This window comes from Seriola dumerili, unplaced genomic scaffold (genome assembly GCF_002260705.1).
Source record: "Seriola dumerili isolate Sdu_G_001 unplaced genomic scaffold, Sdu_1.0 BDQW01000088.1, whole genome shotgun sequence".
Lineage (NCBI taxonomy): Eukaryota > Metazoa > Chordata > Actinopteri > Carangiformes > Carangidae > Seriola > Seriola dumerili.
Genome location: NW_019174343.1, coordinates 6,790,766 through 6,803,952, shown reverse-complemented (window position 1 = coordinate 6,803,952; position 13,187 = coordinate 6,790,766). Strand labels below are relative to the sequence as shown.

The 13,187-nt window shown below is 40.7% G+C and overlaps 1 protein-coding gene across 4 annotated transcripts in view; it reads right to left on the bottom strand.

The window, feature by feature from the left end:
* Positions 1-13,187, bottom strand: part of frmd4b (FERM domain containing 4B) — a 41,565-nt gene that overhangs the window by 10,632 nt on the left and 17,746 nt on the right. For all 4 annotated transcript variants that reach the window (XM_022744843.1, XM_022744841.1, XM_022744842.1 and 1 more), the window contains exons 2-11: positions 11,542-11,607; positions 11,339-11,433; positions 11,032-11,124; positions 10,662-10,746; positions 9,224-9,280; positions 8,843-8,865; positions 4,763-4,846; positions 3,915-3,980; positions 3,317-3,374; positions 2,560-2,646 (exon numbers count right to left, since the gene is read on the bottom strand). In XM_022744843.1, coding sequence (XP_022600564.1) covers positions 2,560-2,646; positions 3,317-3,374; positions 3,915-3,980; positions 4,763-4,846; positions 8,843-8,865; positions 9,224-9,280; positions 10,662-10,746; positions 11,032-11,124; positions 11,339-11,433; positions 11,542-11,607 — 714 coding nt within the window. The remainder of the gene's footprint in view (positions 1-2,559; positions 2,647-3,316; positions 3,375-3,914; positions 3,981-4,762; positions 4,847-8,842; positions 8,866-9,223; positions 9,281-10,661; positions 10,747-11,031; positions 11,125-11,338; positions 11,434-11,541; positions 11,608-13,187) is intronic.

The window sequence follows — 13,187 nt, the reverse complement described above, 5'->3', positions numbered from 1 at the left end:
ATCCGCCCCACCCTTCACCAAAACGTCACATAGCGGCTCTGGCTGGTTGGCAGCACTAAACGTTTCCACAAGATGACACATTGCTTAAAGTTGTGAACAGCTAACAGGAAGGCACCGGAAGGAAATGTGTCCCATTTTGATTCATAAAAGTCTGAATTTAATCAAAAGCAAAGTGACCAGGGAGAGGATTTTTTGACTTTTCTTTTAAACTCCCTTTTAACTTTCTTTTTTCACTAAGAACCTTCACAATCCTTTCAGGTCTTTCATGTCATGTCATTACAACCCCAAAGCTGACACTGCCCTCCGTAATAAATTGAACATTTATTTTGGTTCTGCTGGATCATCATATATGTGGACCAGCATGTGGCCTTACAGAGTGTCCCATTACCCACTGGGAGAGAGCCCAAGTGACACAGTGAGAGGGAGACAGAAGAGACTTCTGATTTAAATCAAGAAGAACCAAGTCTTGACTTGCCATCTGCTTCAGTCCCATCATATGACCTGGAAGCACACTGTTGCAGTGCTGTATTTCCTAAATAAAACATTGTTTTTCTCTTTTGGCATCTTCTTATTTCCTTAGTCCCCTCTGGATCTTTGGAATACATAATCTATTCCTTTTATTTACAGACTGCTGACATACACTCCATTATAATAGTCATAATAGAAATGACAGGGTATTTACATTACTAAATATGGGACATCTACACAGTAGGAAGTGCAAGCTTCTGAGTTTCAGGATATTCAATATGGAGTGATGAACCTGGCATGCATGCAGAGGAGATAATGTGAGGTTAAGCTATTGTAGCTACTTTAAAGGATATTAACAAACCTCCCACCAGTACTGACTTTGAATCCAGCCCCCTGCCCCCTACACAGATAACTATTTTGTATTGTTTGATCAATTGTGCTCCCTCCAGGACACACACACACACACACACACACACACACACACACACACACACACATTACCATAATGAATACAGCATGCTGACAGGGGCTGGGCAAAGGGCAAGGAGGGATGGGCTGGGTTGAATACAAGGGCTGTGAACTAAGACAGGAAGCACTATCAATATTCACCAGATATACAGGACTCCCCTCAAGGCGAAAGGAAAGTAGCCATACACTTCTAATTATCAGAGCAACAAAAAAGGTCATTTAAAAAGGCAATGTTTTTGGGTTTTTTTCCCACAACAGGAAACTCATGAGGCTCCCATGTAACAGTCCCCTCCTGGAGTGGAGGAGCTGGAGAAGGCAGAGTCTAGTTTTGATGAACCCTCCCAGGAACCCCAACACCCTCCCTGCTGTCCCCCAACTCCAAACAAGCACCCTCCCACCCGGTTGGCAGAGTGCCAATCCAACTCCCAGAAGCCCACAGCTTCCCACAGAGCACCATAATTACACCTTCCACTGGAAGTGTTGGGGAGAGACAAACTGTGGCTGTGCCCATTAATGCCTCGGTATTCAGTGTAACAGCACACCCTGCTATGTCAACAGGCTCCTGCCATATAACAACAGCTATGACGAGTCTAATGAAAGAGGCTGGGGAGAAACGCTCCCCAGCCTAGCAATACATTTCTGTACAGGTAGAATAACAGGTATATGATGGGTCCTCTACAGACCAGTTAAATTCCTTTACATCCACTGTAAAGCTAAAAAGTAGCATCTGACTTTATTTTTACTTTATTAATGCTAATTGTTTAAAGGCTTGGGCTACATAAAAAATTGACTTTCAGGAAAGGGTATTTTAATTTACTTGTATAGCATACTGCCCCAATGATAAGCTTTTATAATCAGTTCTACACTATACACTATTTTTTTCTGATCATGTAACTATTTTTATTAGCATTTTCCCCTTTAAACTTCATAAGTTGTACTGTTTTATAATCCTTATGACATTCATTCTACTGTTGGTAATACTGGTCCCTACTGTATTTGCTCTTACACCTTCAGCTTTAACTGCATACTCCAAAATATTTTCCCCATTTGTGTTCCTCTTCCTCCTGACCTGCATGGGAACCAGGGTCTTAATCACTGCTATTTACAGTTTGAATGGATCATTAACCAGCTAACAAGAGGCACTGGGGCTGAAAGCTGATTTAAGTTTCAATAGTGCTTAGTAACAAATTCTTCTACAATAAAGTTAAAAACTAGTAACTTCAGAAAGAAAGAGTCTTAGTTTGAGTATTAAATGTCACTTTGTAAGAAAACCAAGTCAAGTTTATTTACAAAGCCCACGCCCTACGTTAGTCCCAGAGGGCTTTACAACATGTACAGTAAATAAACCCTGTATCCTCAGATCTTTGACATGGATGAGGAAAAACTACACACGAACATATAAACATGCGTGCACACACACGCGCACGCACACACACACACACACACACACACACACACACACACACACACACACACACACACACACACACACACACACACACACAACAAAACAACAGACAAGAAAATTTGTCTCAGGCAGTGAATTTGCTTTGAAATAACATTTCAAATAAAAACTAAGACAGTTGAGGTATACAGAGCAGCTGTAAAACAAGGTCAACCTACCTTTCGTGGTTTCAGCTTATCCTGCAAATCGTATTGGCCGATGCCTTTGTAGCTGACTCCCAACCACCATGGTATTCCTTGCTTGTCCTGCATGAAAGCACACACACACCATTCCACCACTCATTAGAGGTAGCTTTATTGGTGGGAGTTTGAAAAAAACAAAAAAAACAAAAAAACAGAGGCCTGTTACCAAAGCAATTACCCCATTAGGCTCACAGCATTCGCAACACAAGAAGAGATCAAATACATTAAAGGCCTTCAAATCTCTGTAAGCCTGACTGAGTCATTTTACCGCCACTGTTTGATCTCCTCAGACACCTTGATTTAACAGGGTTTGGTAGAGAAAGTTAGCAGATGCAAGTAAAAGCAAGGAAAGTTTAAGGGATCGCTTGAATTGTGCTCAGCTAACCATGTGCAGCAATGATTGAGTGGATTCCTGATTTAATTCTTTTTAATTATTTAAGGTTTAATTTTACACTAAGCCAGTCATATTCACTTAGCCCAACCAAGCAGACCGAGTATAGGTGTGTGTGCTCCTACAGTAACACAGATGTGTGGTTGCTTTAGCTACAGGACACATACAGGAACAGGAAATAGTCTCATGATTCAAGCATCAAGCAAAATGTTATAACATTAAGTGAATAAAGGTTTTGTGGTGTGTTTGACTACATGTAGAAAGAGAAATACAGACGGCATGCTGACATGCTGCATTCATCAAAGGTTAAGGCTACTGTATGACTCAGGGCACCACTGTTACCTTCACTGGGTAATAATGGACTCCATATGTCGGCAAGGACTCCACCAGGGCCAGATACCTTCAGAGGAAGAGGAACAGGTTAACAGGAATTCAGCCACTTACACTTCATCACTGTCCACCGGTGGCTGTTGTACAACAGAAAGAGTGGGATTTAAGCTACAGTCGTTGAGAAGCCACAGTCATTTGCAGTGGCAAGCTGATCGATTTGTTTCAGGGCCGTGACAGAGGGAGGGAGAGTCCATTGATCAGTTCAAGGGCACGAATCATCTGAGCGTAAATGACCCAGGGTTGCTCTGAGTTACAGTCCTGGGAAAAACACAGTGGAGGTCTGACATCCTCCTAAGGCTGGCCAGCTGCCTACTCTAAGAGCACCTCCTCTAATTAATGACACACTCTGGCTTGGTGACAGCCACCTCTTAAAACAACAGCCACTACAGTGCAGGCACATGAGGTTAAAGAGGAAGGCCTGATGTAGAAGAATTGTGAAATTAAAGGCAGTTGTGCATAAGAGACAGTTCATTAAAAAAATAAATAAAAAAATAAATAAATAAAAAAAAAAAAACATACAGATGCATATAGATTTATTTTCATAACTTACCGCACAATGGCTTGTCCTCTGGTCAGTCCCTTCAGTTTCTTGTAATGTTCAGTCACTTTGTCCTCACTGCAAATGGAAAGATAAAACATTTAATGAATAATCCATCAAGTGCTAAACATTCAAGCCACAGAGGGATAGTTGTGAGAGGGCCCTTTCTTTGACACACATTTTGTCTGCTCATGCAGAAAATGCAGTCTGGCCTACTGGCCTGATGATGGCTCTCATCCTCCTCTCCTGCAAATGCATCCCATTTACTTCCCACTGTAATCATCCCTTTTAATAGCATAGTGAGACAGCAAACTCACTGCAGCTTAACAGTCAGAAAGAGACAGGCGTGCATATGTGCTCACCCATGCACCATAAGACTATAATTTTAATTTGGATATTAAACTCAATGTAGCCGCTTCAGAGGCTGCAGCAGCCTCAGATGATTATTAAACCAGAAGAGGAGGGGAAGGTGGAGGAGCAAAAACAGCAGTGTGGAGTGAAGAGACAGACAGCAATCTTTCAGACAGTGGCTGTCAGCACCTCCCTGTGCTCTCACTGGGCTAATGGGCAAACGTAATTAACACAACCCAGGCAGGAATTAGTCACCTCATCAGAGGCAACACCGTCTGCCAAGTACAAGGCAGGTCAGCATGCACCTTACTGCCCAGAACTGCTCTTCTGGGGAAACTGCAATGTACAACCGGGTGTGACTGACCACTGAGGCGGTTTAATAGGTGAATTTGCAAGTGTATCCCGCAGAGGAAGGACTGTGTTGTTGTTTGAACCACGAATATCTGTAAGGTTGAGTTTTATCCCCAAAAACTGACCCACTCCCCAATGCATTTTGTCAGATATCTTACCAGTAATTAAGAGATGGGTGCTCCCTTAAAACTCTGGTGGGAAGAACTGGGAGCTCTTTCAGGTGTGATCTGGCAGTCTCAGCACTGAAAAGAAAATCATATACTTATACAAATGTAGTCATTCACAATAACAGTGTCCTTTCTAGAGCCATTTTGATTGGGGAACAGAGTTACTCATCTCTTCTTCAGAGCTGGGAAAGACACAGCAAAACACAAAAATTACAGTGTTCATTGACACATCTAATTACCAGCTCTCCTACATGTGAGAATCTCTGTATTCAGAACTCTGAAGTATCCTGTTAGGACCTTAAAATGAGGGTTTCATACCATAAAGAAACTGAAGGTAAATGTTTACACAAGAATCTCAACCCAAAGTCCAAAAATGTGTAGAGAGTTCTCCACGTGTTTGTGCTTTCACAGTGTGGTTTGAATTTCTATCTTGAAGCATGGCAGCAATAATTCATGTTAGCAAACCTTTAGAAAAGGTGCAGTGTCAGGATATTATTTTCAACTTTCTTATCTATATGAGTAGTACTGCTTGCCAAGACTAAACTTGAGCTTCACTCATGTCTTGCCAGACTTCATTTATAAAAGCATGTGCAGGGCCTTTAAGTCACAGGAAGTCTTTTAAGAGGCTTGGCAAAAAATCTTTTCAAAAATATCAAAGCCGTTTTATGCAGGTTCTCAACAGTGCTGTACTTCACAGTTATCCTATGTACTGTAGGTAAACTACAGTATTTTGACCTTCACAGTTCAGTCAGTGATCACATCATGGCACATCCAGCGGGTACAGTTCTTACCCACAAAGTCAAACTGCCAAAAATGTTAATCACAGGCCTCATGTGTCATAATAAACACAGCAACTGGCAATGTTATCTGTACAGGCAAATTGTGGTGTTCGTCACTGTCAAGGTCTATGATAGTGAAGTATGAGTCACTCCAACATCATGTAGGAGCGAGCACTGGGTCTACAGTTTCTGCTGGACAAAAAGGGCTCTGGGTTGGCGGGCCAGTCCACTGGAGACCTGAACAAAAGCCATTCACAAGCACTTGGCAGGCTCTGCCTGTGTTGAAAAGTATTGTATGAGCTCCGGCGCTGTTAGAAAACAGTCAGCAGGCTCTCAGACAGATTTTATATGTGTAGGTCAGACCAATGCGCAGACTAAACTATTACAATATTCTCAACTACTGTACAAGATAAATCTTTAACAATAACCTCAATCTAAGAAAATAAAGAGTTTAGGTCAAAACCCATTTGACCTTTTATGAACGTCAATTTAACTCTAATGGAATTTAACAGCCACTAACGTAGTAGGACAAAACCAAAATGATCCAGTTATGTGAACCAGCTTACTAAACAAAAACAAAGGTGAGCCGCTGCAAGGGCAGAGGCACTTGAATCACTCTTCCCTGTAGCTGCCTCTCCTAGGTTGACTGGGTTTTGCTGCCACGGCACCTCGCTGTGTGTTTGATGGCATACATTTTATGGGGAGCTGGGGCCTGGTGTTGTCGGGGTGATCTACTCCGCAGCCGTGCTGCCCTGTCAGCAATCTGGAATTCATTACTACGTCTGTTATCTCCCTGCAGCCTGCAGTGTGGAGGCAATTCCTACACCCAGTACAGCCCAGCCCAGTGCGGCCCACTCAGAGTGGGAGAGATAAAACTCATGTGTCAGCTATTCCACAGGGCTGAGACGTGGTGACTGTGAAGGGAGCACAATGAGAGAGCCTGTTGCTGTGAATGAACCACTAACTAGAGGCTACACCTGCAAATAGAACTGAGGACTGAAACTATCTGAGTGTAATATTTGTTCATGTGGATACAATTAGAACACAAATGACATTTTGTTGATCAAAACTAATTTAAAATTACTAGCGCTTCAAATATAGAGGCCCAGACAACTGTCTTAAGTTCACTACTGGAGCTGATTACAGTTGTACAAGGAAAAAAAAAACCCTTTCAGTTACTAATAAAACTGTTAGTGATAATAAAATACATCAATCAATTCAATGATTTCTTATGTTTTCCCTTCCCATCCCTTGTATAAGCCCCCAAAAGAACAGCTGTAACACTCAGCTGTGGATTATACCCGCAGCTACAGCAATAACGTGTGAATCATTATGGTAAGAACAAGATGCAACGCAATATTAACATAGCAAAGGGAATTCAGACACATTACAAGTATAATGTGAACCCTGATGGTACATTAATTCAATGCACAGCAGGAGGTTGGCCCACACCACAACAATAACATGACTGCAGTGAATCCTCCTGACGCCAGGTTGTCTACCATTGGACAGTGGGTCTGGCTCATCCCTCTTAAGGAGAAGGAGGTCTCCCTAACTCCCCTACAGCTAATCTCACTGCTCCAGGGCCCTTTACTGATACAGTGTAGACCAGACACATTTATATTGTATGCTTTATGAGGGGATTTCTCTCAAAGAAGTAGAGAGAGAGGACATTACTGACAGCAATGAGAAATACTGCCACAGGACAGCGGGGGATGCACCAGTTAAATAACCATGTTAGATATTGGAGCCAGTGCTATGCTAAAGTAAGAAAAGTTTGAGGATAACACCTTTCTTTTACCATTTTACATACATTCCTCCAAGGAGGAAAAACATATTCCTATAATTGTTGTAAACTGGCAAAAAACAAATGCTCTAAGTCTCTTACAACTTAATAGAAAGCATAATCAGAATGAGCAGGGGAAAATAATATCTGTGCAAATAAGAAAAACACAGCATGAGTTGGACACACTCCCATTCTCCCTGATTCTACCAGATTTGTTGGCAAGTTGTCTTTTATTGTGCTTTCAGAGTCAGGACAAAGTACAGCCCATCCCCACACCTACACGAACTGAAAGTTCAAACTGCACACTACACTTCAGGGTAAAGTACTTTTAAATCAAAAGTCTAAGGTATAAATCTGGACTGAAGTTGTAATAAATAATAATTAACATTTATCAGATCAATCACAGTTCTAAATGGCAAATCAGTTAATAAGCACAAGCAGATGCTGCCAAGTTTTGTTTTTCTTTTTTGAAAGAGCACAAAGGCAGTGGCTGACAAGAGGTCAAACTGCATTTTCAGCATTGCATATATCACCATTCAAACCATACATGTGCAACTCCTTACAGAGCACAAATCTTTGTGTTCACATAATGGATAGAGAGGCCTTTAGAGGCAAAGCACAGGGTCAACACACAGGTTGTTCTGCTTCAACCTGCTCAGCCGCTCACAGAGCAGTGTTTATTAATGGCAGCCAATGCCCTTCACTCCTACGGCTGGCAAAAAAACAACATACCTTATCAGCAGGTCAAGCCTCTGAGAGCAAGGCCCACTGTGAAAACATTATCTCCACTAGCGAACAGATTATGAAGGTTTAGTACAGAATCTCCCACCAGTGTCATTGCCCAAATCGTGTACACTATGTGCATGTATTTGTACAAGTGTTACATGGTCTGTTTCCGTCAAGTGATGTGACATTTATAAAGGGAGATGATGCAATCACAATGTGTGAAAAAAAACTGCCTCTGTAGACTTTTGTTTAACCTGCAAACACAGTTAATCTACCTGTCTGCCTTCAAAGGCAACTCTATGACAAAAGACCAAGTGTTCTGATTTTAAAGGCAGCCTTTGGACCATGTGGATGGCAGCAAGCCAGCAGGGGTTCAGTTCAATATCACAGGAGCAAAATCAAGGGAATTATTAACTGATGGAAGTCCATTGTAAAATAAAATCTGAGCCTGTCAAGTTGAGCATTAACTGGCTGTACACTGAGCACTGGTTCCTTGTCGGAGTACAGCAACAAACACTTTGTAGATTGTGCAGAGTGTCATTCAACTGCAGACTCCAGTTATCAGTTGATAAAAATGTTTTTTTCTGTATACCAGTACAGCAAAAATATCAAGACATGCTAGACAAAAACATTGTGTCTGTAGACTATTCTATTCTATTCAGCTCACTCAAAACGTGTTTAAACTGAAAAGACAACTTGATGTGACAAAGACTTTTGGGTAGACCTTTCTGTATTTCTTTCATTCAAGGCTTTTACATTATAATATCGGTAACTTCTTACCTGATGTAATTTCCTTTGGCCTCCTTAAAAAGAGAAAATAATGTAGTTAATTAGGCATGATTAAAACAAACACTAAATTGACCAGAATGCTAATGTTAGCTATCTGCACAATTGCACAGAAGTAGTAACGTTACACGAATGAACATATTTCATTTGACTACACTTACATTTTCTTAATAGTAAACACTGCATTGAAGCACAAGGCTCATTTCAAAGGGTAGTGTTAACATAAAAAGGTCAATTTCTTTAACAATGACTCCGACCGAAGCAACCTCAAGAGACAACTGTTTTCAAATGCTGCGTGTCCCGACCATCTTCATTCACATTTGGGGTGAGTGACAAAATCACAGTCTGGAAAGCCTGCGACAAACTCTTTCTTACCTGCAATGCGAATGCAGCTAACTTGAAAACATTTTCACTCTCGACTTCGATGGTCTCCTGTTGTAAAAATTGTCAAATTAGCATGTTTTTTTCAAAAAACATTCACACACAAAGTACAGCCTGCCCGAAACACTTGACTTGAGAGAAAATCTTCCCGTCCCGTACCTCGGTCCCACCGTTACCGACTAAACCACTGCCGCAGAGACAATACGGTGTTTAAAACTGTCCGAGAAGTGTTTCCAATACTGTTGTTCAGTTCCTGAGTTATCGTGCTATTTTCTATAACTGACAAAACATGCACTGGTACGTAGAAACCCTAGTTGAAAGTCCTGCTTGAGCTTGGAGCCCCCATCAGTAAAGTGGTATGGTCCGAAAGCAGGTTCAACAGTCTCCGTCTCCCATGGTGACCAGTCTGCTCTCCCCGCGAAAAAAAAACTGCACTGCAACGTTTGATCACATGCTGCCTTCAGGCACTCCTCGTACAGTCCCAAATCCTTGTTCAGGAACTACCTGGTTACTTTAACACCATTTTACTTGTAAGCTATTTAATTTTCCACCCAACTTAACACACATATAATACATTTCTGATCGCCGATATATTATTGATATTCTTAAGCAAATAATATTATTTAACACAAATATTATTACTAGAAAACATTGACGTTTCTGCAAGATTCATGTTGAATTTTTTTTTGGACAGTGGAAAGTTTATATGCTATACAACTACAGACAACAATATGTTTCCAAAATATTGATCATGTGACCATCTGACCATGAACCCCAAGTGATTTAAATATACAATAAAACCTATACCTTATATATTCATACGTCTAAAATAATGACTGTGTTGTGACTGTTGTGTACGCTCTGCTGAATGTGAATGGATGCTAAACAATAACATATGACGTACATGACACTGGCGAACGTTATAGAATTTCCGACAGCACATGAAAGCAGCATTCTGAATAACTGCTTGACAGTGTGTGGTCTTGAGTTGTAGATGTGTTGGGTATGTATTGTTTAAACGAATTGCAGAAGCATTACAACAATATACAAATATTACCACAATAAACTGTGAATATAATGTTATAAATGTTGCTGGATGTATCCACAACAACTCAGTCTAAAGACAAAAAAGGACATCATATGTAAAATCATAAAAATGAAGAACTGTACGTTTCACAGACAACACAACAATATAGAAAATATTGATCATGTGACCATCTGACCATGAACCCCAAGCTGAATGAAATCTGTTTCTATGGTAATAACCAACAAGAATGGTAGCTGATCAATAGTTGGATTAGGCATCTTCTCATAAGGCAATCAATGATCGTGTGCAATGACCTGGAACTAAATGACATGCCAAATTTGGTTAGGAGATACAAAAAGAACTATGAGACATGCTTTCAGAAAATAAATGATTAAAAACACTTACATTAAACACTAAAGATTTTGCATTCAGGAAGAACAGCTCCACTGTTGTGTTCTCTTTCAAGAAGGTGATCTTCTCAATATAAAACCTGTGAAGAGTTTATAAGTAAGGTTCATGTCAATGCATTTTGCCACTCATCATGTGAATTAGTAAGTAATGTGGCAGTCACACAGTAGGGATAAAACTGTGTCCCATCACTGCCACCTGCTGGCTAGGACACGCCTTGGAGGCTGTGAAGCCCTCACTGTACCAGCTGCTTCTATGATTCACATCTCAGTCTTATTTGTAAAACATTCAGATTTTCAATAGTATAGGCTGTTGTGCAGGAGAAAGGATTCCACATTTGGCAAGCTTTCACAGCGAGGGCACTCACCTCACAAGGAACTTGAGTTCCAAAGGCCCCGAAGTCTTGGAGAAGTCATGATCAAGGACTTTACGATCCAGCTGGAGCCAGTTATTCTGACCACTGAGCAGGAATAAAAGAATAAATCATATGTTGGAATACTGCTATCTTAATTTTCTTTCCTTTCTCTCTCCTTCTGTAAACAAGGATTGGGTCAGAATCAACTAATGACTTCAATCAAAAATATAATAAATTAACACACACACCCAAATTACCAGGGCATAGCAATTTTTTTGGCTTTAAAATAAATGTATCTTATATTAGGAAATGTACTTACGTGTCATCGATAAAGCACAATCCAAAATATTCTTTCTCCTTCAGATTAAAATGTGAGGCCACCAAATCTAACAGGTCGCGGGACAACAGCTTGGGCTGGAGAGTTTAGATAAAAACACAGGAGCTGAGTTTAGACCATTTGTGCAGTAACTAAAATGTGATGTGCTTGAAACACAAAAGAAAAATTACAGAAGGACAAACTACCTGCACAAGCAGCTCCAGATTCCTGCCATCGAGGAGGTGAACCTGGCAAAGACGGCCTTCAGTCATCTAGAGGAAAAAAGACCACATGAGACATGTCAGTTAAAGCAAGAGTCAAATCACACTGTCTCCACCTCTACCTGTGCCTCTCCACACACAGCCGTCCTTCCACTGTTTTAGCCCAGGGATAAAATGGCTGCTATTTTTTTTTTTTTGTGAGTGAAACAGTGACTCACCTCAATGTCATGTTTGTCTTTGTGCTGAATGAATAGGTAAGGAGAGCCACCAGGCAGATGTCCACATGGGAGCAACACGCCAAAAGATCAAAGTCATTGTAAGACCGTCTTCCTTATTTTGTATTTAAAAAAAAAGTGCAGCAGAGATATTTCAGCCATAAATCAGCTCTTTATAAGGGCACTGTGAATTATAAACAAAGAGTCTTAGGTCCTTTTGTTATTAGCTCCTATGCACACTATTGTCTTTTTCACCCTCATATCCTTCCTCTGCATCAACACTGGTCCATTGAAAATCCCTGAGATGTCATCATCTCACGTTCTCCTCTCCTGCAAAGTAACCAAACTAAAAGACAATGAAGTCCTGCTGCAACGTTTAATTGAATTTCCAATCTATTGTTTAGATGAATAATTTTAAGAATCAGTCTATTGCAGTCAGCAGAACTGCCTTTCATACAGGGCAAGTTTTACATACAGCCTATAAGGACAAGACAGAGATATTAATGTGAGGTGATGAATAATATTCAAGTCATATTTCTGTGTTTTAAGCTGTTGCCAACGTTAAAAAAAAAAGTGTAATTCCTTGTACAAATTCTGATGACACTGTTTTTGCCTATTAATTAAAGCCACTGTGTGAATTTTAAAATTCCTGACTTTGCTGCCCACTACTGGCAGCATCAAAAAAGACACTGCAGCGCACGTCAATAGTGGGCTGAAAGCGAAACATAGACCACCGTCTATTAACAAGGTTGTTTAAGTTTTCTACAAAGAGCAATAGAATTTTGTCAAAATAACCTGACAAATGCTGTAATTACATTAACATCTGATACAAATTGGCTGTAATTCATTAAAAGTGTGTTTTTTAGTAGTTGGGAGCTTAGTACAATGTCAGAAAAATCTGCTTTCCTATTTCATCATTGTGTGTATCTACATTGCTCAGTAGAAACAGAGGTATCTTACTATTGCTTGATCTCAGAAACACTAGGGAGAGCCTCATTGCCAAGAGTGTGTGTGTTTGTGTTGCCTTGATGCTGTTTGCTGCCCAGGAATGTGTCCCAGACGTCTTTTTTATTTCTGTGACTTCAATGAAAAACATGTGGCATCCAACTGGTTGGCCTCTGTGGTGGAAAGTGAGGGTCATGTTGACGTCCAACGAGACTGCAGGGCGGGAAGACACTTTCTGGCATGGCGTTAAACTTCAGTCTACCAGGACATATTGTTCTCGGCACCACAACAGAGCTGTCATTTCACTTTCATACTGTACAAGTTACTTTTCCACTTTGCTGTTTTTCAACGCCCTGAACCTCAGTTAGATTTACGGCTCTGTGGGCAGAGCTTACTACTCAACAAAGGGTTTCTTCTGTAGTCACACTAAGTTGGTAATACGCTAACTTTTGCTCTGAAGCCACGTATTTC